The following is a 25,663-nucleotide window of genomic DNA, read 5'->3' as shown; positions in this document are numbered from 1 at the left end:
CAGGAATGGTTTGTAGGCAATAAAGGTGAAACAATTTTCTTTTTGAAAAGTTCATTACTGTTTACAAACAAAACCTGTATATACATTCATAACAGACCTCCAATGACCATCCTGAGGATTAGGAAGTGATGCTCTCAGCAGAAGCTTTTATGTAAACTAAAAGAAAGAGCTTCAGGGCTTGTTTTCAGAGACTCATCTGCCACCTTTTTTCCATTCCTTTTGCGCAAAAGGTGTCCTTTACAAAGATCTTAACTTAGTATAATGACATAAAAATTACCAGGAGAATGTTTCTTATGAAGTCTGAAGTGATTATTTAGAAACATTAGAACAAGATGAAGAGTATCTTCTCCATTTATGCTTTAAGACAAAAGACTACTGGTTTTGAAAAAAAAAAAAGGCTTACACAAAATAGTTTAATTAGGCACTAATTCTATTACAACCCACAGTATTTTATATTTCAAAATAAAGATGATACAAAAATTAGACTCCTTAAAAACATGTAAATTCCTTTTAAAAAGGCAATACACAAGACATCATAATTCAGTGTTTATTTTTTTCACACTTCCAATATAATTATAAATATACTTATGTGCTTGTTACCTCTGAGAATTATTTTTGTCATGTTTCCTAATGATGTCCATAATATTATCTCCTGTTACAAGACTATTCTGTAACTGTTTAAGTCTCTGTTGTTCCCTCCTCTTCTGGTCATGAAGATATGGGGAATTAAGCAGCTGTGGGGGAAGAATGGTGCCTGTTGGTTTTACTCTCTTCACAACATCCCAGAAGAGTTTCTTGCTGTTGTTATTGATAAAAGTTATTGCAGTTCCACTGTGACCCAGCCTCCCTGCTCTTCCAACCTGAAAAAGCAAAAACTCAGTTTAAGTTATCAATATCAAATGGATTTCCTTCATACCTCTTTCTACTATGTACTTTCTACATATGTATACAATTACAAAAGAGAGTACAAAGTGGGAAGAATAATGTTGCAAACAATTGTAAGTAATCTAAGAACAATGTTCTAGCTGTTGGTAACATATAGGAAATGCAAGAACAGAGTTCAAAAATTTTAGTAACTTATATAAAAGACATATAAGACAGTCAGGCCACTTTCCTATAAAGACAATCTTCTGAATATAAAAAATGTTTGCATCTCAATTTAAATTTCCATAGGTGAATGTCATATTTCAGGATACTTTTCAAATAATGCTTTCACAAAAAACTAATGCAATATTTTTTTTTACCTGATGTACATATTCATCCATACTTGAAGGCATGTCAAAATTTACTACCAATTTGACATTGACTAGGTCAAGCCCTCGTCCAAGGACTCCAGTACTTACTATTACTTCATATTTTTCTTGAAGCAATCCCTGGCAAGGGAAGAAAAACAGAAATTACCATTTTTTATCTGTATTTCAAACACATCCAAGCATAGGCTATAGTTACTCATACAGTTGTGGTATAAAACCAAGCTCTTATATACAGTTGGAAGAGAAATTCCCTGCAGTAAACACAGGGAAGTAGTGGGAGAAGGCATTGTGGGTCGCTCCTCCTTTAGGAAAAGGCAAACCTATTTGCGGGATTGGCTTTGCTCAAGGACCTGGGCACACTTGGTGGCTGATGTAGAAAGATGGGGATATGCAGCGTGTGCCTCAAGGAGACGGGTGAAACTAAACTGTGTTCTAAGTTGTATGGTGTAGAAGACAATGCAAAAGCAACAAAGAGCTAACCTCACAAGGATTTGAGTGAATACAGCAATCCAAGCTGCTTCTCCTGTCCTGAGTGACCACTTTAACAGATGGGGCCTAAGTCACTGCTGGTTCTTACAGACATTTTGGGAACTGAGAGAGGCCCGTGGAAAAGGAAGACAGTACCTATGTAACTGTTAAGGCACAGGGGATATTGGTGATGAGAATGTACAAATCTGTATATTGGAAGTAATGACGACCAATGATTTTATTCCATTACAGAAAAAAAAAATGTCCCCCTTGTATTCTTGATTTACACAGGAGTATCATTTATAAATAGCTAGAGGGAGATCAAAACCACAATACTAATAAAAAAACATCAATTAAGGTTAAATGCATCTTCAAATTCCTGTTTCAAAGCTAATAACCCAGGAAATAGTAGTGTCCAGTATATATCTACATTTAAAATGGTCTCATCTGTAATTTTGCCTGGTGCCATCCATCTTCCCCTTCTCCCCCAGCAGCAATCCAGGTTTTACTGCAGAAAAGCAGTAAATTATGACTTAACTTGTTCAAATTATGCCACCTTTAAAACAACATTGGCCATTTTAAATCTACCAAAACCACTGTACTTTATGAAACACAAACCTGTAATATGGCTGTTCTTTCCACCTGAGACTTTTCAGAATGCATAGATGTACACTGTAGTCCTGTTATCTTATGAACAGCATCACTCAACAGATCTGCTCCTAATTTGCAGTCCACAAATACCAACACTGGAGGTTTGAAGAGTTTCTTATCCTGTAAAATAAAACAGTTTATAAAAGAAGGTACTGCAACAATTTGCTGCTCGTCATCAGAAACTTGGATTCAATCTCTACTAATTACCTCTAATAGTAACAACACTTTTAGATGAATAAGTATTCTTACATTCTAGATAAGAAGGAAAAAAATGCCAGCCGTGAAACTATACAAATTTGTACATCATATAATTATTTGTAAAGTCAGAACCCAAATCTCTCTCAATGTATACACTTTTTAGAAGTCTGAAGCCTTCTCTTTTTTTTTTTTTAATGCTATATAATAGTGCTGACTTCCTTTAAGTTCTGCGGTTCAGTTAAAAATTCTTATTTATTTCTTGCATAACCTCAGCCAAGAATCCACCCTCCCCAAAGTACTCATAAAATATTCATGTGAAATTAAGGTCCATACAAAGAAGATTCAAGAAAAAAAAAAAAAAAAAAATTTTCACTGTTTTATTTTTTTTTCTATGATCTTTAAAATGCCAAACCACTCCTATGCCATAAAGCAGCTATGACAGTTTAAGAAAATCCTGTTCCTCCTCTATTCACAGATAACCAGTGCAAATCTTTGAGGTGCCATTCTGTGAATCACAAAAGTATCAAAATTGTCTTTTTTAACTCGGTTTGCTGCAGAAAAGGAGGTGTGACAGGGCTGGAGTAATTCCTGAAATTGCCACTGAAGTTCTTGCATTGCAGCACTACTGAAATAGTGCAGTTACATGTTCAACATCATTCCACCTCCTCACTACATACCAATCAGAATTAAAGATGAGAACCTAACAGAGCTTTGTAAAGACACACAAGCACTTTTGTAAGTTGTCATATGAGAAAAATATTACACTTACGTTTAGAATTTCAAACAGTTTCTTCTTTTTAGATGGTTCTTCTACCCACAAAATAATCTGGCGAACATTGGAACATGGTCGATTCTTTTCTCCAACTGTTATTCTTACAAAATCATGCAGAAGCTGATTTGCTAGGTGTTCAATACCCACTGGAATTGTGGCTGACACCAGTATGGTTTGATGATCGTGAGAGATGTCTTCCAAAATATCCAGCACTTGCTGCTGGAAACCCATTTTTAACATGGTATCCACCTGAGTGAAAAATATTAGATCTGTACCAGACTCCTTAATAAAGAGCAAAATCCTGAGCTCAAATTCGCAGAGGAACCATAATGTGTATGATCAGCATGTAATAATCCAAATGCGGAGTACTTTGAGTTAGAAGAAAAGCTACCATGGGAAAATTAAAAATAACTGGTTCACAATGGTCTAGCAGCATTATCCTGTCAGGTATGCAAGTCCTTTGTAGCCAACACAATATGCATTGTTCAAACACATGTAAAATTGGTAAAATGAAATCGTCTCATAAGAAATGCATTTTATCTTTATAGCAAGCATTCTTTACGTTTAATCATTTTGACTAGGCAGCCACAGTGACTCTTCACGGACCCCTGCATAGGCAATACAGCCCTAATAACTAAAAACTTACTTCATCCACTACGACGATTTTTATGCCATGAAGTTGAACAGAATTTTGCTTTAAAATCTCTAGAAGTCTTCCAGGTGTTGCTATTATAACCTTAAAAAAAAAAAAGACAATAACAGGAGTTAAAAATTCCCTTAAAGGAGAGATGATTGTCCTAGAAAAACTATAAAGTTACAGCACTGAGGTGAGAAGGGCATTAATTGGTGAAATTACTTATGTTCAAGTAACTCTGGAAATTTTTATAGATACCTTCATGAATTATGAAGACTTAAAAGGAAACGGATTTTTAGTACTCTAATGGTAATGTCTAAATACCAGCAATGTAACCTGCATTAAAAAGAACTATTTTTTTTGCTGTAAACTACAACTCTTTGACTAATAAAATTGCATGCTTCCATCCTTGAAAGTGGAATCTTATGCACAAATCTTTTTCAAAACTGAAAGAGCTACTGTATGTTTAATGTAAAATGTAAAGAAGTATTATTTTAAAAATTTGAATACCTAACAATTGTTGTGGCAGTTTACACTTACGTAGGAAAAACTCGGCATCTTTGTACATATGTCAACAGTAACATTTTTCTTTGCTGTATCATGGAAACACAACTCTCCAAAGGACCTTTCCCCACCGTAGTCCTTACCTTCACGCTTTGCTTGAGACGATGAAGCTGCGGTGGCAGTGGTAAACCTCCTACCAGGAGAACTGTCCTCATGTTTGGTAAACCAGCCATCAGTTCTTTAGCTTGTCTCTCTATCTGAATTGCTAATTCTCGTGTCGGTGCCAAAATAAGGGCAGATGGAGTTTCTGCCTAGAAAAGAGGGGGAGGTAGGAAATGTGTTGAACTCAGAATTGCTTTAAATCTTAGGTTAAAAGCTTTCAAGATTACATCTCAGAAAACTAAAATACGAAATATATAGTGCAGCTACTGCAGATACAATTAGATTGCTAATATCCTTTCTGTGTGACCTGAAGACAGAATACAGAAAGGGATTATACCTGAAAAAATACATACCAAGGAAGTCTACCCCTCAAATACTCAACTTCTGAAAGCAAAAAATAATGCTTAAGTGCACTGTTAGAATAGCTTCCTGACAATAAAAAAGGCCCAGAAACAAAGAAACCTTTGTTGTTTTTTTTTTTTTGATTTATTTGGTTTTTTTTTGTTTAGTTTTGTATTTTAGTTGCTGCGCTGAATTTACAACAGAAATTCAGAATAAATTCCACATGAACTCAAAATACAGGATGTTAGCTGAATCTGGAGAGACTACAAAAAAGTTTCTACAAGCCTTGATATTATAGGAACAGTATTTTTCTGGGTCATTATTTGTTTCTTTCTGTTCTACAACTGGAATATCTACAAATGACCAACAGAAGCAGGTTATTCCTTCTTGCTGCATTATCAGAGAAACTACATAGTTAAATACTTGCATCCAGAAGAACTTGGTTAAATTGAACACTGCTGCCTAGTTGGAAATAACCGAAAACTAACCACCACACAAAAAAGGTTTCTAAGTAGATGAAGAAAAGACAGGAACTGTCTGATATTATCTCATAACCAGATTACCATTATGTTCTTAATGCCTCATCTCTCTGTTACATCAAAATGAAAATTATTTTAAACAAACAAAATCTTTTCTTGCCAAGGACATCAACGTGTATCCTGAATTGGGAGAATTAAAGAGATCTTGTAGTAAAATACTGATCATACAGAATCCAATTTTGTGCACGCCATTATAAGAATATAACTGTCATGCAAATGTTAATGGTAATCAGACAGAAGAGATACTGGAGTATAATACTCCTGTTGATAAATGCTTCTGTATAATCCCTAATGATATAGTACTTTGAAGATGAAGAGTTACTTTAAATTTATTGAATTTTATATATGTATATACATATTTTTAAATGACTTAGACGTCTAAACAGTCCAAAACATCTTTTAGAATAAGGTATAGAATTTTCATATATATTCTAATTCATCACTTTTTGAATAAAGCCACTAAAGCAACAGTGAACTAATATACAAGGTATACTATTTGCTATTATTTCTCATCATAAATTCACATTCTTCTGAAGCAAAGGTTTTCTTAACTGCTTTCTCCCCTCTTCGTAAAACCAGACGATTTGGGGAATTATATTACCCTAAATTACTGTAGTTATTTGATGGTCAGCTAAAACTATTTCAACACAAATTACTCTGAGGAATCATATAAATGTCAAAAATCCTTTTTAGTCACCTGATACGTTAAAATCTACCAACAACTACTTGCAGAGTACCTGGAGTTATTTGCATTTTCTATTTTAAGTCATTTAGGAAGTCTACCTCAAAATGTAGTTACCAAATACAGATTCAATTAGTTAGCAGCAGAAACCATATACTAAGTAATACTAATGGAGATGATTTAGCTCCTGACTAAGGTGAAAAAACATTCAAAGTCATTAAAAATAATCAACAGACCACTCCGCCCCCCCCAAGAACCAATGCTCATCAGTCAAAAGTAAAATAAATAAACGATTTTCCATTAAAAAAAATACTGCAATTACATTCTCAACTACACTGAGAATCCTGGAGACAAAGTTGCAAACCACTTTATCTAAATACATGCAGTTTTATTACCTCTTTTAAAACCTTCATAATAACAGGGAGTAGGAAGGCTGCCGTTTTTCCTGAGCCTGTGTCTGCACTAGCCACAATATCCCTCCCTAATAGACCAACAGGGATCATTTGCATTTGGATGGGAGTTGGGACTTCGTAACCAGAATTCTTTAAATTGCTGTTTAAAGTTTCAGGAAAACCACAGTGTTCAAACTCTATAATAGGTCTTGGAACTTGCTGGCCCTGGATTGCAATACCTAATTGCAGTTTAAGGTTCTCAACCTGCTCATCTTGCAAACCTAAAATAAAGGAGTGATCTTTGTAGAAATAAGGTGTATTAAGCAGGTCAATTTCTGCTTGAGATTCTGCTTTTGTAGGTTGATCAGATTTCAGCTTTTTCTCCTTCTCTTGAATTTGTAAAAGGTGTTTGGCTTTACACTCCAGGCTACAAATATCTTCATCCGTTTTATCGCAGATATACTCTCCATAGCGACCACAGACAACACATACAGGTTCTCCAGGCTCTGCCCAACGCTGGGATTTGCTGAAGGATTTTATGGGCTCTTCCAAAGAGCTATCTTCATTGGTATTTTGGTTGTCCTTTCCCAAAGAAGTATTACCCAAACCAAGATTTGATGGAATAGCTACAGGTTCTGTGCATTCTTGTACAGCTTCCTTCATATCACATCTTGAAGCAGAAGTTTCTGTTGTAAATGATTTACAGTCTTGGAGCTCAGCATTCTCCTCTAACAAAGATCCTCCAGAAGACAACTTATTTTTCTTAGCTGCACAACTTTTGTCCTCATCAGCACTTCTCTTGACTGTAACAGATCTTGGCAAAAACATGCTTCTGTACAGTAGAAAGAAAATTGTTAAATGTTAGAAACTACTTATCATTGAGAAAGGTAAAAAGCTGAAGAAATAAATTTTCAAACCTGGAAACCAACCCTTAATCCTCAACAAGTTGTAGAAGGATAATCCTTTAAAAAATGATTTGGGTCTTTGCAATGTTGATATATTGTAAAGTAATACTTTAAAATAAAATGGAAGCATGGAACAAAACACAGATATCCACCCAGCTTCTGGTATTATACAGAATAAAACCCTTTGATTTTCACTATCTACAAATTGAGTTAGTCATATTTAAATGCTCGGAGAGTTTTGTTTCTAAGATGACACAGAAGCAAAACATGCATTCTATTTTAGTTTAGAAAATTATTAAAAACAAACAAAATCATCGATCTTGAAACAGACATGAAATTTAGCATGACACCCTCCCAAGATCACTACTTTTGTTATCCCTTACAAAGATCACCTAAATTTGGTAAAGCTGTAAACTTTGCAATCCCCTTGGGGTCCAGCTCTGTTCAGGGAATCAAAGAAAGAGTGGAAAACTCTGTGACCAATTTGCTAAGCCCCTCCTGTAATACAAGGAAGCTGAATTAAGTGTCCATAAATAATAACTTCATATTCTGAAACTTGACCTCGAAAATGTCAGATGTTCTCAATGATCATTCTGTATAGTACGATCCACAAGCAGAGTAAAAAATAGTGTAACTTTATTCTGAATGAATCATGCCATGCATACCAATCTGTCAGCTTCTTTGTACCTCAGTTTTCTGAAAGCACGGGAAACTACCTCTCTGTTTACAGAGAGCTTTTTTCCCCGGTGTGATTCAAAGCAATTCTGAAAGACGAAGAACCACCAGCACCACCCGATTAGCTACAGCTCTGCCGCCCGGAGCTCACAGGCAGGACGCACGGGGCGATGACGGGGGACTCGGGGAAGGCCGCTCCCCCTGGCTGCCGGACTAGGAGCCAAATCCCACCGCTCGTCGCTTGTTTTTAACTTTTTAAGGGAGGAAGGCTGCCCCCAGCAGCCCTGCTGACGCGCCCGGTACCCGCCCGGGTGACATCAGGAGGCAGCAGCACGCCAGGCTCGCCACGAACCGCGCTCCTCGCAGGCCCAGCGCGTTCCCACAGCGCCGGTAAGCTGCTGCGGCCTGCCGAGGAGCAGCGCAGGGGCAGGGCCGGTGCCGCGGCAGGCTGCCAGCCCTGCAGCGCCGGGAAGCCCCCTGCCCTCCTCCCGGGGCAGCAGCCACCCGCCCTAGGGGCGAGGGAGCCGACGCGCACCCACGGCCGCCCCCACCGCCCTGACCGAGCCCCACCTCCGTGCTGCCAGGGGGAGCCCGCCGCCTCTGCCGCCTCCCCCTCCCCCTCCTCCCCGCCGCCGGAGCAGGGACACCGCCTCCCGCCCCGCCGGCAGCCGTCCGCCCGCCCCGCCGCCCGCCTCCCCTCACAAAATGGCGGCGGCGGGGAGTGCACGGGGAGGGCGCGGCCAGGGAGAGCTGAGGCGACGGCCAGGGTGCCCCTAGGAGGCCCGAGGGAGCGCGTGGGCGGCCCGCCCGCTTGGGCTCTGCGCTCCCCGGAGGGGCGGCCAGGCCCCCCTACGAGGCCTGGCCGAGAGGGCCGCGCCGCACCGAGCCAGGGTGGCCTTCCGCTCGGCTCCGCGGTGGAGGGAACGGTGTTTGCCTGCTTCGGGGCTGGCCGGCCTGTGTTTGCCGCCTGAGGTGCTACGGACACATACCAAGTTATCTGCAGAACACATAACTGCATGTGATTGAGGCGCAAAGTATGCCAAATAAATTCCTAGCACGTGTATTTACCACTTAAAACAGGTGCAAGGGCATGACAGAGCTTGTCATGTGTGGCGATCAAGGAAATGACTTTTTAAATTTCAGTAATAAATAAGCACTTACTTATCCTGTTGCTACATCACAATGGAGAACACCAGAATTTATCACATTTTGCAGGAGAACAGCAGCAGCATTCAGAAATGGCTTTTGTTGCTTACCACCACCACCGCCTTCCTGCTAACAGCCTGTAAGTGCTGGCAGCCCCTCTGCAAACTGTTTTGTGGCAGTCGAGCAGACCAGAGGAGCCAGTGGGAACAGGGTTAAAACGCTCAAACAGCTGAGGCAGGTAGGCAGGTGAGACACACCAGCAGCAGCTGGCTGCAGTGCTCTGTGCCTGTGATAATACAGTCACACTTAAACAGCGGCTTGTCCTACACTATGCTGGATTCCTCTGTGGTAGATTTCTCACAGCAGCAAGGTTAAGTTTGCGCAAATGGGAGGTTTTGGCCTGTGAGGGATTTTTAATTAACTGGTACAATTAGAGGACATTGTTCAGATACTGGAAAGATTAAACAGGCATTTCTAGAACCAAAAAAAGCTGTCAAGACGCTCTTTACCAACACTCCTTGCATTCTTCATTGCCTGTAAATCACCTTTCTCCAATTCAGCCTTTGTCATTCCTATTTGTTTGCACTTTTTCCTCTTTTTCCTCCCAGAAAGCTTCTAACATGGACTAATTTCCTGTTCTTACTTTCATTTTTGAGCAGTCCTTTCCAGAAATTCAAAACATCATTTGCTAAATAAAGACCAATATTTCAACAATATTCAATGTTTCATATTCTGTAAAGACCATATACATATGGGATGTTTTATTTGATGTATCAGCTATTCCTACTAATTTGCTAACAGCAGATTTCTGTGACAGAAATGTTAGCTTAACAGGTGAATACAAAGAGCATTAAAATAACTTTTTATAATAGTAAAATCGCTCTTTTGTTTTGCAGAAAGCTACCGTTCTGCCTCAACCTGCCATGAGAGAAAAGTTCTCACGTCAATTACACCCAAACTCCTAAAATTAGCTAATACTAACCACATATAGTACAGCTCCTTATTGGTTTTGTTCATAGAGCACATTCCTGACATTCAGAGCTACAAAGTGCAGAAGGAATAATGTAGCTGGTGGGTGTATTCCATGATTCATTTTTGGATGCATGACTTGCAGTTTTTGCTCAACACCGTATTTGTTTCATGAGAACACTTTGGTTAATAATGAATACTTTCTGATTAGGTACTCTTTTTTTAATCATAACTTTGGAGATGCACATATTATGTTGCATTTTTAACATCATTGTTATATAACACACAATTATAAATATAACACAAATTGAGCTTGTCCAAACAGAAAACCTGCCTTGACTGTTGTTGATAATACACGTTCTATTCCTGTCACTTTTCCAAGCTTAAAAAAGAATGCTGAATAATACAAGAATAAGTAACCTTGGCAAATATTATTCTTCCAGCTCTTGATGCTGCTAATGACATCTAAATAAAATTTTGAACTTCAAGGTTTGTACTTCTAGAGTTCACCATATTGTAAAAAGTATGCCCAGATAAGATACTCTTTAAAATCCTATGGGCGTTTTGTCTTGGTATCCTTCCTCCTAAAAACTAGTTAGTTCAAACGCTTGCTGAACTAAGTTGGTTTTAAGTCCTGTTAGAAAGCCATGAATAATTAGGACAATCATTTAAGCATATTCTGCACAATTTATCCAGGGCTATCTTTATGGAAAATCTTAAGGGTTTGAGGTCATGTTAAAAAAATAGTACTAGCATCTGAATTTTGTGTAGTCACATTGTTATTTTTCAAAGCACTAAAAATTTACAATCACCTTGTCTTAGCAGTGAAATGAGCATCACAGTCTATGCTGCATGTGTTACAGTTTAATAGCTGCTAGAAAAATTAGCATGTGTGGTTACTAGAAATCCATCAAGTATTATTATTAAAAATCCCTGTCCAAATACACCCCGTAGCTAATTAATATGACTCTTCAGAGTAACTTCTTAAATATTAGGAGTTAATGCTATAGCAATGTAATAGAGCACACACAAACCCACATGTGCGAACAAACTAATACATACTGACATAGATTTACCACAACAGATAATTTCAATAATAAATTTATACAAATTTCTGCTGGAATAGTGAAGATATTCGCTACAGATGAAAAGGCAAATAATGAAAACTCATTCAAGCACAAATTACCAACATTAAAGGATCCCACTTTCTGGTCTATTTTAAATGATACCAAAAAGATTTTTCCACGTTCACTCATGGCTTCCATATCAAATACACAGAAAACAAGTGTGGCATCTTGGATTCCTGCCCTCAAGTTAATACCAGATACTTTGCCCTACAGTTTCTAACATCTCACAGGCGTTCTATAGAAGAAGTATGAACCAACTTTTTGCATCACTTGTAAACAATAAATAATTCAGTAACACAAGACTGGATTAAATCAGGAGACTAAAATCCCTCTATTCCTAGGCATGTTCAGAAGAAACAGGTGTTGTGCATACTAAATCAGAGATGGTATCACAAGCATTTCAAAGAGCTGCTTAGCTGTAGCATATGCCCCAGCTCTCCACAGTGATACCTGCCAGAGTGACCCCTATTAATTAAAACCTGTACCAGAACACAACCTGTAGGCATCTTTCCAAGAATCTGGCAAGAAAGGTATTCACAAGTTCCCTACAGGGTCTGGTTAACAGATAAATACACCCCAAAAGGTAAGTGTCCAAAATGTTTTAATATGGTACATTTTAAGTTTTCTTTGTAGCCAAAATATCCTCATGCAAAGTCCGCATCTTCCAAATGGAGTGAACTCCCAGTATAGGTAAACATACTGAGAATGGACTCGAATTAGTGTCAAAATAGAGCCTAACACATCACTCCCTCAAGTGGCAAGTGGCCGTACTGACAAATCTAAAAATTAAATCGCGCCTCAAAAGAATGTATGTATCATCAAGGGTGGTATCTTGGATTTTCTTTGTGATATTATTTTAATTGTCTCTGTATGTATCCTATGTATCAGGGTAAAGAGCAAGAAATTTACAATGATGCCACTTACAGAATGATTCCCTGCAATTAAAAAAAAATGCACATGCCATAGCACCTATATGTGATGGCAACAAGGCATCTGCTGGTTGGGGGAAAAGGAGGGAGGCTGCCTTTCCTTTCAGACCACATGGAATCAAACACGTTTACCTGGGGATTGGCCATTTGTCTGCTCAACCTGATGCTACAAAACTCTTTTTGTTTCTTTCCTGTTTAGGGATTTAGAAGCCACTTTGCAGATTTGTAGGTAAGGTAGTCAACAGCAGCTGAAGCCAAATCACGCTTAATTAATAGTTCTTTGAATGAATCAGTGAGTCAATGACTCCACTGGTTTCTCAATTACAGCTTTGAAGCAACCACACAGGAAAAATCTAGATAATCTAAAAATAAACAATGGTAGCTAACCATTAACTAGTCAATTCTGCTAATATTCATATAAATTGTCCTGATGTAGTACTGACATTTAACAGACTACATTTATTTTGAGGCCCAGATATATATATTTTTTAATTTTGCTTAATGCAAACAGGCAACTCCTAAACTTGTTAAAAGTAAATAATCAGTAAAAGAAAGCTTGTACTAAGATTTTCAGGCTTCCCAGGCATTCTTTGTTTGAATAGCCACATTCTAAGGAGATACTGGTTGACATTCATCTCTGCAGAAATCTGCAGTAAAATTTGAATTAATATAAGTCTATTTAAATCTGAATACTTAAAGTATATTACTGAGCTGTGGGTTTGTTTGTTTTTAAAAAGCAAACACCAGTCCTACCCATAAGCTCTGGCACTGAATGCCAGATTCCCACAGGTACAGAATGTATTGATTTTTCTGTGCTAAGCCTGCCAGATGAGAAGCAGTAATCATCACCTATGTCTGCTATTTGTATTTTTGTTTTACTTCTTGTTTCTCTTTTTATTTTGTTTACTGCTTCTTGTTTTACTGAAGAGTTCTAAATGTCATGTTTACAAAACATGAAACACACTGTTAGTGGGTCTCTCAGCTTGGCTTTTTTTTCTGTCATCAATTATTTTTCCTCTATTAATGTTACAGATCCAACTATTACAATGTACAGTTCCTTAGGTGGCTAGACTACATTTTTATTCATGTGTTTCCACTATGTGACTGTTACACTAACATAGATCCACAAAAGCATTCTACAAAAGGTAGATGTTTGACATGCATTTCCACCTTCCCCGCTTTCCAACCTAACGCTTCTTAAGAGGTGAAGACCTTTCTTTTTAACCAGCAAGTACAATAAATGTAAGAGTTTATGCTCTGGTATGTTGCATTTGCACTACAGGGAGAGTTATGATCCATTACTGTGGCAGACTGAAAAAAAAAATCCATTATAAGCTTTTTGAATAACTGGATAATAAATGTCCATTACCATCACTAAAGCTCTTACCAGCATTATTAGTTTTGATAACAGAAATCGCTGGACTAAGAATGCACTGGGAAACATGCATGGGAGATGCTAGAAACTAGACTTTTTACCAGTCTTGTTTAAAATCTATGCCAATATTAATCACTGGGTTTAACCTTATTTCCCTACATGACATTTGGTCCTATTCTGCCTATGCATGAAGACCTAGTTGAATCCTTTACACAGAAATTATTAGCGGGCACAGAAAGGCTCTAAATGAATCTAAAAAAGCCATTTCACTGCTGCCAGGGTAGAAGGCAGATTCAGGATGTCTTTGCTGCTGACTGCCAGCTGCCACTCCTGGCTTTGGAAGCCAGTGGCAGCTGTTATGAAACAGAGGAGCCTTCCAGCGCCTGTACTTTCTGCTAGCGGCTGGCTAGGTGGCTACACAGCTCTAGGATTCAAGTCTCAAAAGCTTCCTTTATGTCAGCCTCCACTACTGCTCAGAGTGACTGTTACTGTTGGGCTCTAGCCTACAGATTTTTAAAATCTAAAATGTCACCTTGTACACAGAGTATTCAATGCAGTCTTAATAGTTCAATTGAAAAAAATACACTTCAGGGATAATTTTTTCCACTGACTCACTGTGAAGATCTCTGACGTTCATTTTGTAGACCTGTAACTTATTTGGCATTCTTTTCAGTAGCAGAAATCTTTGTCACGTGCTAAATACTTTGTACATGACTTCCAAGCAAAACAGAGGATGAAGTAATTGTGACTTAATTTACCTAAATAAATGTACATCTTCAGCTAAAATCCCTTCCAAAAGCATTTTATTACAATATAGATACTTGGTCACTGAGCCGACCATTTGTCCATGACTTTTTAACAGAAAAGTATACCAGAGTTCAAAAGGAAAACATTTTATTACTTTCATCTATCTTCAAAATATGTGCATCATTTTCACTGCTCCTTCCCTAGAAGTGTTTCTTTCCTGTTTACTTCTCTTAAGCAGAGAAAAGAATGAGCAAAACAACTGTTAACATTTGCTATGGCTAACACTCATTTTTTCCCATAACTTTTTTCATAGACACCATATGCATAAATTTGAGAAGACAGAAAAGCTGGGCTAGAGCCTCCTGTCACTTCCTCTTTACTAAATAATGTATAACCATTTGCCCAAAGGTTTGTTTGTTTGTTTTCCTATCACCTGTGAGGCCATGGTTTTCATTAGCTGTAGCAAATAACATAGTGGTGAAAAAATAATCTGGATGTGGCCTTAGCAGCATTACATTTCTGTCCTAATAGCCAGAATACACAATATAGTGTTTATGCCAGTATGTTTACACCAGTATGGACAACACCTAACTCCATGTAAAACCTATCAACAGAAAGCTACCATGCTGACATTTGAAATGGAAAATCATTTTTATAGTGGACAAATGGTTTGCATTATATAGCACTGTTAGTGCTAGAAATGATTTAACTAAGACTTCAAATATAGTTCTGCCCCTTTAGTTCTTCATATAATCATTTTCTAAATATTTCTGTGCAAAGATGAAATAAGATAGCTTCCCATGTAGTAAACTTATTTTTTTCTAAAAATGTATTCCAATATAGCTAAAAAATGCCACAATCGAATCATTACAGAACCAATGCACTACTCAGATTTTATGGAGTTAAAACACCTGTGTAATGTATGAAAACATACCTTAAAATTCCAATATTTCAATTTGCTCATTTATTTTTCTTGCTTCATCAATACAAATAATTACCATTAATGCGATCATTTAACTAAATTTATCCTCACAGTTGGATATTCACGCATGGCAAAGATGAACTGCCCTCCGAGACAAATGCTACTTTATGCATGCATGTCTATCAGTCATCCTACAAAACACAAAAGCAGAGATTAAAGAATGACAGAGTAACAGCACTGAATAGCAAGTCTTGGAGTTATTTATACCTATCTCCTGGCATAAAGTGCCTAGTATGTAAGGGAGTAAAGCGTTTTATGCTACATCTCAATGTGAGAATACCAAAGCCCCACGGATCAGTATGAAGATGGACTGGGTAAACAAGAAAAGGAGCTATCTGTGTAAATCAAAAACTAACTTCACCCTAGGCCTTACTAGTCCATCTCTGAACACATACCATGTCAAAGCTTGGCTCTAATTACAGGTTTCTCAGGTTGTTCTTATTTACATTCTTCTAAGAAACCCAGTTCAGACAAAACAACTGAGCTCTGAGTTCAAGTTCAGCTAACTCCGCACTTGCTGTTACCAGCATATTAATTCAGAATATCCCCTCAAATCCAAACCTAAGAAGTAGAAATTACTCTTGAATTTGAAAACTCTGAATTTGAAAATAGCTTCCACTCCATCCCCTCTAAGTCCAGTGAAGACACTCTCAGAACATAGCTTGGCTCCTCTGATCAGAGAATGGCACTGCACCAAATATTGGATATCATAAGGATTTTTCACATAAATGTAACTCTTACACAACTCAGCAAGGAAGAACACTATTAAATATGAAAACATAAAATTGAAGAACTATTATCTTATGGGATGTATCTAAACTCAGTAATGTGTAATTAAGCTTTACTGCATAAAAGAGAATGTTGTCTCTTTTAGACCACATAACAGCAAATACAGTTGAGGTGTGATAAAGCTGAGGCCTTGAAAGGACCGAGTAAGTAGAAATACTAATAAACAGCAATTATATAAGACTATAGTGTTTAAGGTTACCAAAAGAGGAGAATATATCACTAAATGCTCAAGAAAATAAACCCTTCAACTGTCTCTTGAGCTTTTGCTTCTATGAACCATTTATCAGTATTTATTAGTTACAAACACTAAGCAGACAAACCTCCACTTCTCGCATGCTGTGGCCCTAGGTTGTCAGGCTGCTTAATCACAGGTTGCAGGACCATGAAGCTCTGAAGCTAAAACCACAGATTTGCCCTGAAATTCAGCTAGTTTCCTAAACTTTGTTTGCTGTGAGAACGTGCAGGCAATGCATTAGCTCAGGCTGATAAAGCATGGCAGCTATTAAAGTGAGCCTAAAAAACGTGACAGATCTCTCACTACCACACTTGAATGACTGCTCCCTATGCTTTTTACTAGAAAAATTCAAAGATGCCAGTAACCTTACAGCTGGTGACGCCACAATAACAGAGGGTAGCAAGACAGAAATAATGAATGCCTCCTTGTTAAGCAGTTTAGTTTGTACTGTTCCAAGAGAGATCTGCCAAGAACTTTCCATGCAAACCTTATTTTTCTGGGATTTGTAAGTTGGCAACAAAAAAATTCCAGCATGATAATGCCTGCTTCAAAATAATTCAGATTATAAGTTTTAATATATACTTCTCCATTTTGGAATCAATTAAATTTACACTAAATAAACAATTTAGCACTTAATACATTTTTAGTATTTATATTGAAAAAAAATTCTGATTAGCAACTTTGCACTCCAGATCACTATTTGTTTTCTAACCCTTTGGGTATTAAAGTCTGAAGTACTGCAGTGTAAAAGGAGACTTTTGTGCTATATGTTAAAGACTCCTCTGACGTATTTCCTTTTTAAGGAAAGCAATATGAAATTCTTATGAAAGACTCATGGGATTCTATCTGCTCAACAACTCAGTGGATTAAATCTGTGAAAATTCTTAATACAACTCTGCTGACTTGGGTGTTAGGATAGGTTGTGAAAAAATTGGCAAAATAACACACCATTCTTACACAACGCATGCTTAGAATTTCCATGTTAAAATGGTTTTGTTTTGTTTAAATCAAATGATTCAAAACTTTGAGCTGTGCTGAAGTCCAATTTCACTGTTCCAGCTTTCTTTTCTGGCACACAACCCGTTAGGACAAGGTCATTCTGTACAGTTTCTTGCCACAGCAATATTGTTTTCAGTGGCAACTAGCAAGATACATAGAAATGAGATTTCAGACACAACACCGGCCAAAGCCCATGCTAAAGAAGCTCTCTTTCAGGCAACGGCAAGGTATCAAGAAGCAAGAAGGCCATGACACTTGCCCAGGCACCGAAGAGCTGTGGAAAGGTGGTGGCTTAGGCTTATGCCCAAGAGGAAGAAACCTCCCAGCAATTAAAAACTAAGAAGGAGAATCAAAACATACCAATCAATTGGTATGTTCTGGATGTATCTGGTGAGATCATTTCAAAGGAAATGCTGGAAGGAACAGGGACAGAAAATACCAAGAGACAAAAGTAGCAAAGAAATGTTTCTGCTCTCTAGGCCAATTACTTTCTTTTCTTGGGGAGAAGGAGGTAGGGATGTCTAGAGAATGTTGGCCCACAGAATATCTCTTCCTGCCTTACAGTTAAGCACAAATTAATACTAAATGAGCCTATGAAACAACAATTCCGCTGACAATATTTGCAATTCAGCCAAACATGCTAGGTATGTAAGGAAAAAGGCCAGAGACATGCTTCACTGGTCCCAAGTAGCCTGTATGAAATGACGAGGAGTTAAGTCATGGCTCTCATTCTCATTCCGTTCAGCTTCAGAGTAAACTAAAGCTGCAGGAAAACAGCTCCCCTTGACATTACTGATTTAAATACTTGAAAATAGAGCATTACTGCACTATACAGCCTGAACAAGGAAAAAGTGTGGCTAGACAGACAAGAGACAATAAGAACAAAGAGCTCCTACCAGATCAGTGGGACTGGGAGCAAAAACATAAGGTAGTGAAAAGGCTTCTGTGTTACCAACACTGTCTGTTCTGTGAGAAGCCACAAAGGTAGTCAGTGGTTATAAGAGGGTGTTGGCCCTGGGAAGCATGACAGTGTGTCTTCAATGATTAAAGAGAGAGCAGAAGTGCAGACACACAGCATCTCCATGCAGATGGCTCTTAATCTTCTGTTGATGCACAGGAAACCTGCTCTCTAGCAGCAGCAAGGATATTTCTGTGGGACTCAAGTAATGAAATCAGAGCAATATAATAATATCAAAGCCCTATTTGCTACTGCTTGCTACCTAAAACATTATCATTCTGACTCTGAACTAACATAGTTCATCACTTTGTTCTGCATTCTGACATCCTGGCCTCTGACTAAAACTTCTACAACACAATACAACAAAAATAGCATTTATAATTTTTATTTTTCATCTCTTTGTGCTTCGGTATCCCACCTCCAATTCATCTCTTCCCTCAAAGAAGTCAAATAGTGTTCCTAATTATACCAGCAAAAAAAAAAAATTAAGGCCTTGGTGATAAAAGAGAAGAAAATACGGCTCTGTGCTCTCTACTTCGTGTACACTTTCTTACTAAGCCAGTTTTTGCTTCCCAGTGTCTCTCTTCTGGTGACCACAACTTGCTGCTCTTCCCAATCGTAAAAGAAAACACTGCCAGCTGAGACAGACTCAAGTACCCAATTCCAACAGATGCCCTATGCATAGCAAACTGCTCACTCAACTGAACAAGCTGGACCTGCATCAACACAGGGGTTCATTGCAATGGTATCTCTCCTGCTTCCTTAAGGTCTCCAGTCAGGCAATTGCTTCCTTTCTGTTAAGAACGGAGAATAAAGCAGGAAAGAGCTTGCCACACACAAAACTTGACAGACCAAAGAGAAACTTACAGATAGATACCCCAGCATCTCCACATTCTTGTACAAAATCTCCAGGGGTTACTTTTGTTGCTTCACATAACCATTCCCTTGATTCAATGCAATGCCTACAGGCAAGCTCTTACCCTGGCTGCATCTTCCCTCATTTAGTAAATTATCATCTGTAAGGACTGTACTGTGGCTGTTAAGACAAAGCCTGTATTATGAGGGATTATGAAGAACTGTGCAGAACTAAGAGTCCCAGATGTTCTATGTCTGGCTTAACTGTTTCCAGGGTAGTGACCACCACAACCCGGGCTCAAATATTCCCTTAAAGAGCAAGTTTCAGCCTTCTTTCATCCTTATTCAACTACACTGGGTACTACAAAGAGATGGCTCTGATTCTGGCACCCTTGATTTCGACTGCCACTTCCATACTCTGTGCTAACACTGGAACCACGGCTGCTCCCTGCCGAGGTTAAGACAGCCAAGAGAATGCCTTGTGTTCAACACAGCTGTGTATACTGTATGGCAGCAGAGCAACCCAGCCTCTAGTTGCTTTAGGGCAGCTGAGAAAGAGCTAGTTGATAGGTACTGGGGTGGAGCAGTTGATGAGAGTCTGAAGTAAAGAATACAGTCAGCTAAAGTCATCCTAAAGAAATGGGCTCTACTTCATACCATTAGTAAATGAAGATGTGGTAATATATGGCGACTATATGGTAATATTCACACACAGCTTTTAAAATGTTGTCAAGAAGCATCGTTACTGACATTAATAGAATGGACAGAGAATTCAATTGTGCAGTTCTTAAATGAGCAGAATCCTATTAGAATCAACATTTGTTTCAGCAGGAGAGCACCCGGATTAGTGTCTACAGTAATGAACTATAATATTTACATGTTTATAGTAACTGGTCAAATAGATCTGCAGCAAAAAGTCGTAATTCTATCAATTTCCAATAAATTTCTATAGGTGTTATAGTAAAGGTGAAGTAAAAATCTCCTCAACATTACAGTTATTCACATAAAAACAAAAAGCAATTTATGAATCATTTAATAGACACTGTCACAAAAACAAACAAACAAAAACAGACCAAATGTAATACTGGAGTCATATGACTGGAGGGGCTTAAAGATGCAGGGAGCTGCATGCTGCTGGATGGGTACAAGGGAAATGACAGATGGAAAAGCAAAATTATACAGAAGCCTTCAAGAAAACAGCAAAGTTACAGCAAGCCGTTACAGATGGTATTAAAACAAATTCTAACCTTAAACAGAGGTGTGAAAGATGCTGACGTAACAGAGGAACTCTTTACATGCCTTCTTGGTAAATAAACAGCTAATACAAAAGTAACCATCAAATCTACTTATCAGCTTTTCAACCTTCTGGAAACAAAGTGCAGGACATTAAATGCTGGAAAAGCTGTCACATCGGAGCAGGTAAAGCATCCCACGTATAACAGATGTGGACCTAAGTATCTAGAACTGTTGGGTGGTAGATTAAGTGATTATGTGAAGGTTAACCATTATCAGTGAAGAATAAACAAGTAGAGGAGAGAACAACCAGGGAGATGCATAAATCTTTTGTAGTTAATTTCTCTTTTGAGACTCTCTAGAAGAAAGAAATCATCCAGGTTATTTCTTCAAGAACAAATATTCTGCATGACACCTTTAACCCAGAAAGACAATTATATACAGACTTAAATTTAATCATGTCTGTAGTGGCAGTGATTTCAAATGGGAACTACACATACAATTAACCTTAAAAATCTTTGTTGGAGCCTAGTATTTATTACTAAATATAAATGTAAAGACATACATTTAGTTTAGGGCAACCATTAAAGTAATTGTTGCTCTTTCCATGTTTCTAATATATATTGAAATAGGAGACTATTTAAATCAAGTTGTTCTACATGAGGCTTAGACATCCTATACACTTTCGTATATTGAAAATGTTTCCAAATTAACTGTAAGGTATACTTCTTTAAAGCTACTCAGAAAATATTATAAACAAATTAAAATTATGGCAAAAGGGAACTAAATGTAGTAGAATTCTATGCACTCAAATTGTGGTGACCTTCCCATGTGTGCATAATCAAAATCTCCAGGAACATCAAGGGTCACAATATACCAATGAACGGACACAACACAACTCTCTGTGAAGCACGCTTTCCGCAGTCACTTTTCAAAAAGCATTCCAGCTATTTATACTTCTTTTCTAACAAAATCATTAAAAAATCCTCAATAACATGCAACCTCTCTGTAAGTTAAGGGAAACTTAGAAACTGCCTAAAAATTCAGTGCATTAGATAATGATGTTTTGAAGTAGATAAATAGAATAAAAAGAACTTCAGGTAGTCTTCTATGCTGTTCTCTTGCTTTCCCTTCTTCATCCACCTTCACTACCACACCTTCTAAAAATATAATTCTGTTGCAGTTAAATGACACCAGAATTTTCCCATTCTAACAGAGCATTCTCTAGTATCTGCTGCTGGTCTCATTCAGACACACATGGGCTTCAAGGGAAACTGAAAGCAGGGCTAAAAGATGGAAAACTAAAGTCTATTCATGCTCCACCAACAAACACGCATATGCTTCCAACAAATTACCTCTTTTGAGCAGTGAGAACTTTCTTCACATACAGAAGCAGAATGAAAAACAAAACATCCAGTCGCTTCAGGATAGTTCAGGATAATTCAACAGGAAAAAGCGCACAATTTAGTGCTTGCTCTCATTCAGACTTGGTAAAAAAAAAGTCTTGCTAACTGATTTAAACTTCTAATACCTGAATAGACAATTCAAAAAATATAGTCATATCCATTTTCCTCTGAACTTGAGGACAAATAAAGCATTATCTAGCAGCTATCATTATGGTAATAACACTGCATTTTATTTTTGTACAAAGTGTTTTTTGAATTAAATTACCCATTATAAAATTTATTTTACAATGTAGCTAAGCTAGCTCTAGTCTTTAAAGGTAACATTTGTAAAATCATGCTTAGGATTTTCCTCAGAAAACAGTTCAGGCATCTAGATGGCCATAAAGGATATAAATCTCTCTTACTGAAAGAGGGCAGGATCTATTCCATATGTTTTAAGGTTTCCAATAAAAAACATCAGTTATAGTAGGGGAAAGAGTAGTATCCTCTCTCTTCACACACACCCTGATGGTATTGGAACATCAAGAAGAAAACAATGGAATTAGGGAGTACTACACAGTGCCCAGAGAGGGAAGTCATCAAAAAACCCTTGGCACAAGCACAATTCCAGGAGATGGGCAGGACATGAAAGCTGCCAATGTCAAAAACAGATGTAAACAAACAAAAAAAAGTTTTCATTTCTGATTGCAAATTAATAGAACTTGAGACACAAAAAATATGTAACTGTTCTTGTACTTTTGTATAATCCTGAAACAGGAAGAGCACACTCCCCTCCAAAATCATACCCTGAGAAAACTCCTACCTTGCAGAAACCACATACATACATTTCAGTAATGACAATGGAGAGGTTTAATAATTCAGACAATCACTTGCACTTAGCAATACCTATTAAAGAATATACTTTCCTAACTCTCACACTTTTACTGGTCTTATCATCACTTACAAAGAAGTATTTCAAAAAATACTGTAACAGTAAGATTTAAAGGCTGGCATATTGTAGAATCATAGAATAACCCAAGTTGGAAGGGACCCGTAAGGATCATCAAGTCCAACTCCTCGCACCGCACAGGTCTACCCAAAATTTTAGACCATGTGACTAAGTGCACAGTCCAATCGCTTCTTAAATTCAGACAGCCTTGGTTCAGTGACTACTTCACTGGGGAGCCTGTTCCAGTGTGCAACCACCCTCTTGGTGAAGAACCTCCTCCTGATGTCCAGTGATATAAAACATGTATCACATATATGTCCACATATCAGTGATTCAATTTCAGACATCATCCTTACGTTGTAATATCTATTAGCGAATCCTTTATAGAGTACCTGCTCAGTCTCATACATCCAACCCAGAGCCTGCTGAAGCCAACAAGCATACTTCTTAAGGATTGCAGCAGGATGTGACTGGTCCTTCATCTGCACGTTGGCAGTCTGGCAGCATCACATCAAGCTGGGCACTCTTCACCAGGGGCTACAGGGCACACCTCACCCCTCAGCTGCTGCCCTTTCTGTCACAAGTGCCGTAACCTCTAGAAGAGCTAAGAAAAATAAATGGGAGCATCTTACATAGGCAAATTTCATAGTAGTAATTAAAGATAATATAACCATGGTGTTCTTCCTAGCCTTTTTCCAACATCAGGACTGAAGTATTACATTCCAGAAAAGTTCCCATAAACTGCTGTTTGTGGATTTTCCCTAATACAGCAGTTTAAAGCAGCTGTTGCTGGTTGGTATTGTCAATTAAAAACATTTTACTTCACTGTTATCACACAGTATTATTATATATGTATACATATGCATTATATCTTATTCCAGCCTGAACATTCCCTAATCTAGTGCTAGCCCTAATTTAGACTAAGGACATCTCCTGTAGACATAGCCTCTTCAGGAGCCCTGTGAAATCTTGACACAAGTGAGAAAATCAAGATACGTAATTGTTAGTCAAGGTTCGCTCCAGTATCTCCCAAGGTTAAGGCTATTAGCAACAACTATTAGCAACAGCCATCATCCACACCATTATTCATAGCTTCATGGTCATATCTGTTCCTGTTGCCTGACACTGACTACAGACACTGACTACAAACTGCTGTGTGCGTGACTAGGCACGTGACAGTGAAGAATCAGGTCTATGATATCATTTCAGGATAAAACTGGACAAATGGGTTTCTAATCCAGGGGAGAGGGAAGGAGAGCAAATGAAGGAAAATGAAGGAAAAGACATCTGGGAGCTGCTTGTTTTATTTTTTAATGCTTCATATTTCCACTTGGAATAAACTTTAAAGTATAAAATACTTTGCAACAAAAAGACTGTGTACAGAAGAGATTGTCACTATTTAAAATATTTTGAGATGAATAAACAGGAACAAAGCAGAAGGGGATGAGTCCTCGCTCAGTTTTTCTGCTTATCTCCTCTGGACAATGAAAGTAAATTTTAATAATTTTCCATGTTGACTGTTGATATCTTTGTCAGGTCAGTAAGCAAGATCACATTTGGCACATTTGCAAAAGCAGAAGCAGAAGAACTGACACGAGCAACTAGTGGTGGTGGTGTTTTTCACTTACACAGACTTCATGTGTCCACTTCTAAAAGCAAGTTAAAAACATTTTTATTACACTTACCACAGCCCACCTTTTCTAGATATTTTCCTGGGACTTTTAAAATCTTGTGACCTCTTAAAGTGGACCCATACCCATCATACCTAAATGATGGCCTTACAGTTTTCATAAACATGTCTTCCTGTAAGTCAACCTAACTTTTACGTATTTTCTTAGTCATACAAGGAGCAAGTGAGTTCGAACATAGGAACTTGTTTTAGGTCTAATCATTTGAGGTTTTAAAGCTCATGAATTCCAGGTGTTTGTTGTTATATATACAGGAAGAATTAAACAAGCTTTCCAGAAACAATGTAAAAAATTTGTATCTGGTAAAATAATTTTAAGTGCCTTATACATAACTTATTCCCAAAGTGTATTAAAAAACAACAACAACAACAACAAAACACTAATTCAGGAAAACGTGCAAGTACAGGTGTAACTTTAGTTGTTGAAAGCTATGTACTCTTTCTGAATACAGAACACGCTCCCACGTCACACCTATATTTTAATTTGTTCTTATTCCTGTTCCTGCTGGGGAGGATCTGGGAATTTCAGCCATATGTGTGCTAAAAAAGGGATTTCTCAACTTTTCTCCTTCCCTGCCTCCTGCTGAAGACTGCAAACAGCAACCCCTTGTTTTGTAGCTCGCTGTGCACCACTTATGAGTGGTATGCATGACAGCCTGGGAATCCCATCCCAGAGAGCATGTGTCAGCAATAACCTCTTCAAACACTGGCCTCCCCAAACCCTTTATTTACGCACTCATTGCTAGTAACTACAGACTCGTGTCACTAAAACTGGGAAGTACAGCACGGCCTCGTAATGACAGCGTTTGTATCATTAGTGCTAGAAGCACGGCCAGCCACGGAACGATGGCAAGTCCTCCGTCCTGATCAATTTAAAGCCCTCTTTACAAATAACGAGATAATAATTTCGATAAAATGCTACCTGAAAGCCTTACCGCTTCGTGCCAAGGCTGTATCTAAAGACTCTCTTCCAGACTCAGCTAGGAAAAATAAAGATGCTGCCCTGCGCTGCAGGAGGTGGTGCCCACTCGCCGACCCTCCAGGCGGGCGGGGGGCGGCCAGTTTAGCTTATTCTTGGTCGGGGCAGGTCCCTTCAAGGAAAACCTCCCTGAAAAAAAAAA

At 38.1% G+C, this 25,663-nt stretch overlaps 1 protein-coding gene across 6 annotated transcripts; it reads right to left on the bottom strand.

The window, feature by feature from the left end:
• Positions 1-387: 387 nt before the first annotated feature.
• Positions 388-25,527, bottom strand: DDX59 (DEAD-box helicase 59). Of its 6 annotated transcripts, none has more exons than XM_035333463.1 (9): positions 25,478-25,513; positions 20,536-20,653; positions 6,601-7,429; positions 4,624-4,791; positions 3,989-4,078; positions 3,340-3,591; positions 2,340-2,492; positions 1,245-1,373; positions 388-860 (listed from the first exon to the last, which is right to left on the bottom strand). In XM_035333463.1, exons 3-9 carry the CDS (start codon positions 7,423-7,425, stop codon positions 597-599), a joined length of 1,881 nt encoding a protein of 626 aa, XP_035189354.1. In that variant the 5' UTR covers positions 7,426-7,429; positions 20,536-20,653; positions 25,478-25,513; the 3' UTR covers positions 388-596. The 6 variants fall into 6 exon arrangements, with proteins under 6 accessions (XP_035189354.1, XP_035189355.1, XP_035189357.1 ...); XM_035333464.1 differs by having other exon boundaries at positions 20,536-20,650; positions 25,478-25,506; XM_035333466.1 differs by lacking the exon at positions 20,536-20,653 and having other exon boundaries at positions 25,478-25,527.
• Between the last annotated feature and the right edge of the window lie 136 nt (positions 25,528-25,663).

Source organism: Oxyura jamaicensis, chromosome 8, assembly GCF_011077185.1.
Source record: "Oxyura jamaicensis isolate SHBP4307 breed ruddy duck chromosome 8, BPBGC_Ojam_1.0, whole genome shotgun sequence".
NCBI lineage: Eukaryota > Metazoa > Chordata > Aves > Anseriformes > Anatidae > Oxyura > Oxyura jamaicensis.
This window is presented reverse-complemented; position numbering and strand designations above follow the sequence as displayed.

Excerpts from the sequence above, each read along its gene's own strand:
- DDX59 (XM_035333466.1), bottom strand. The coding sequence starts at position 7,425 with ATGTTTTTGCCAAGATCTGTTACAGTCAAGAGAAGTGCTGATGAGGAC. Across the intron at positions 4,792-6,600 it reads TTATGAAGGTTTTAAAAGAG|GCAGAAACTCCATCTGCCCT; the intron begins GTAATAAAACTG and ends CCTCTTTTCTAG. Across the intron at positions 1,374-2,339 it reads AAAGAACAGCCATATTACAG|GGATTGCTTCAAGAAAAATA; the intron begins GTTTGTGTTTCA and ends TTCCCTTGCCAG.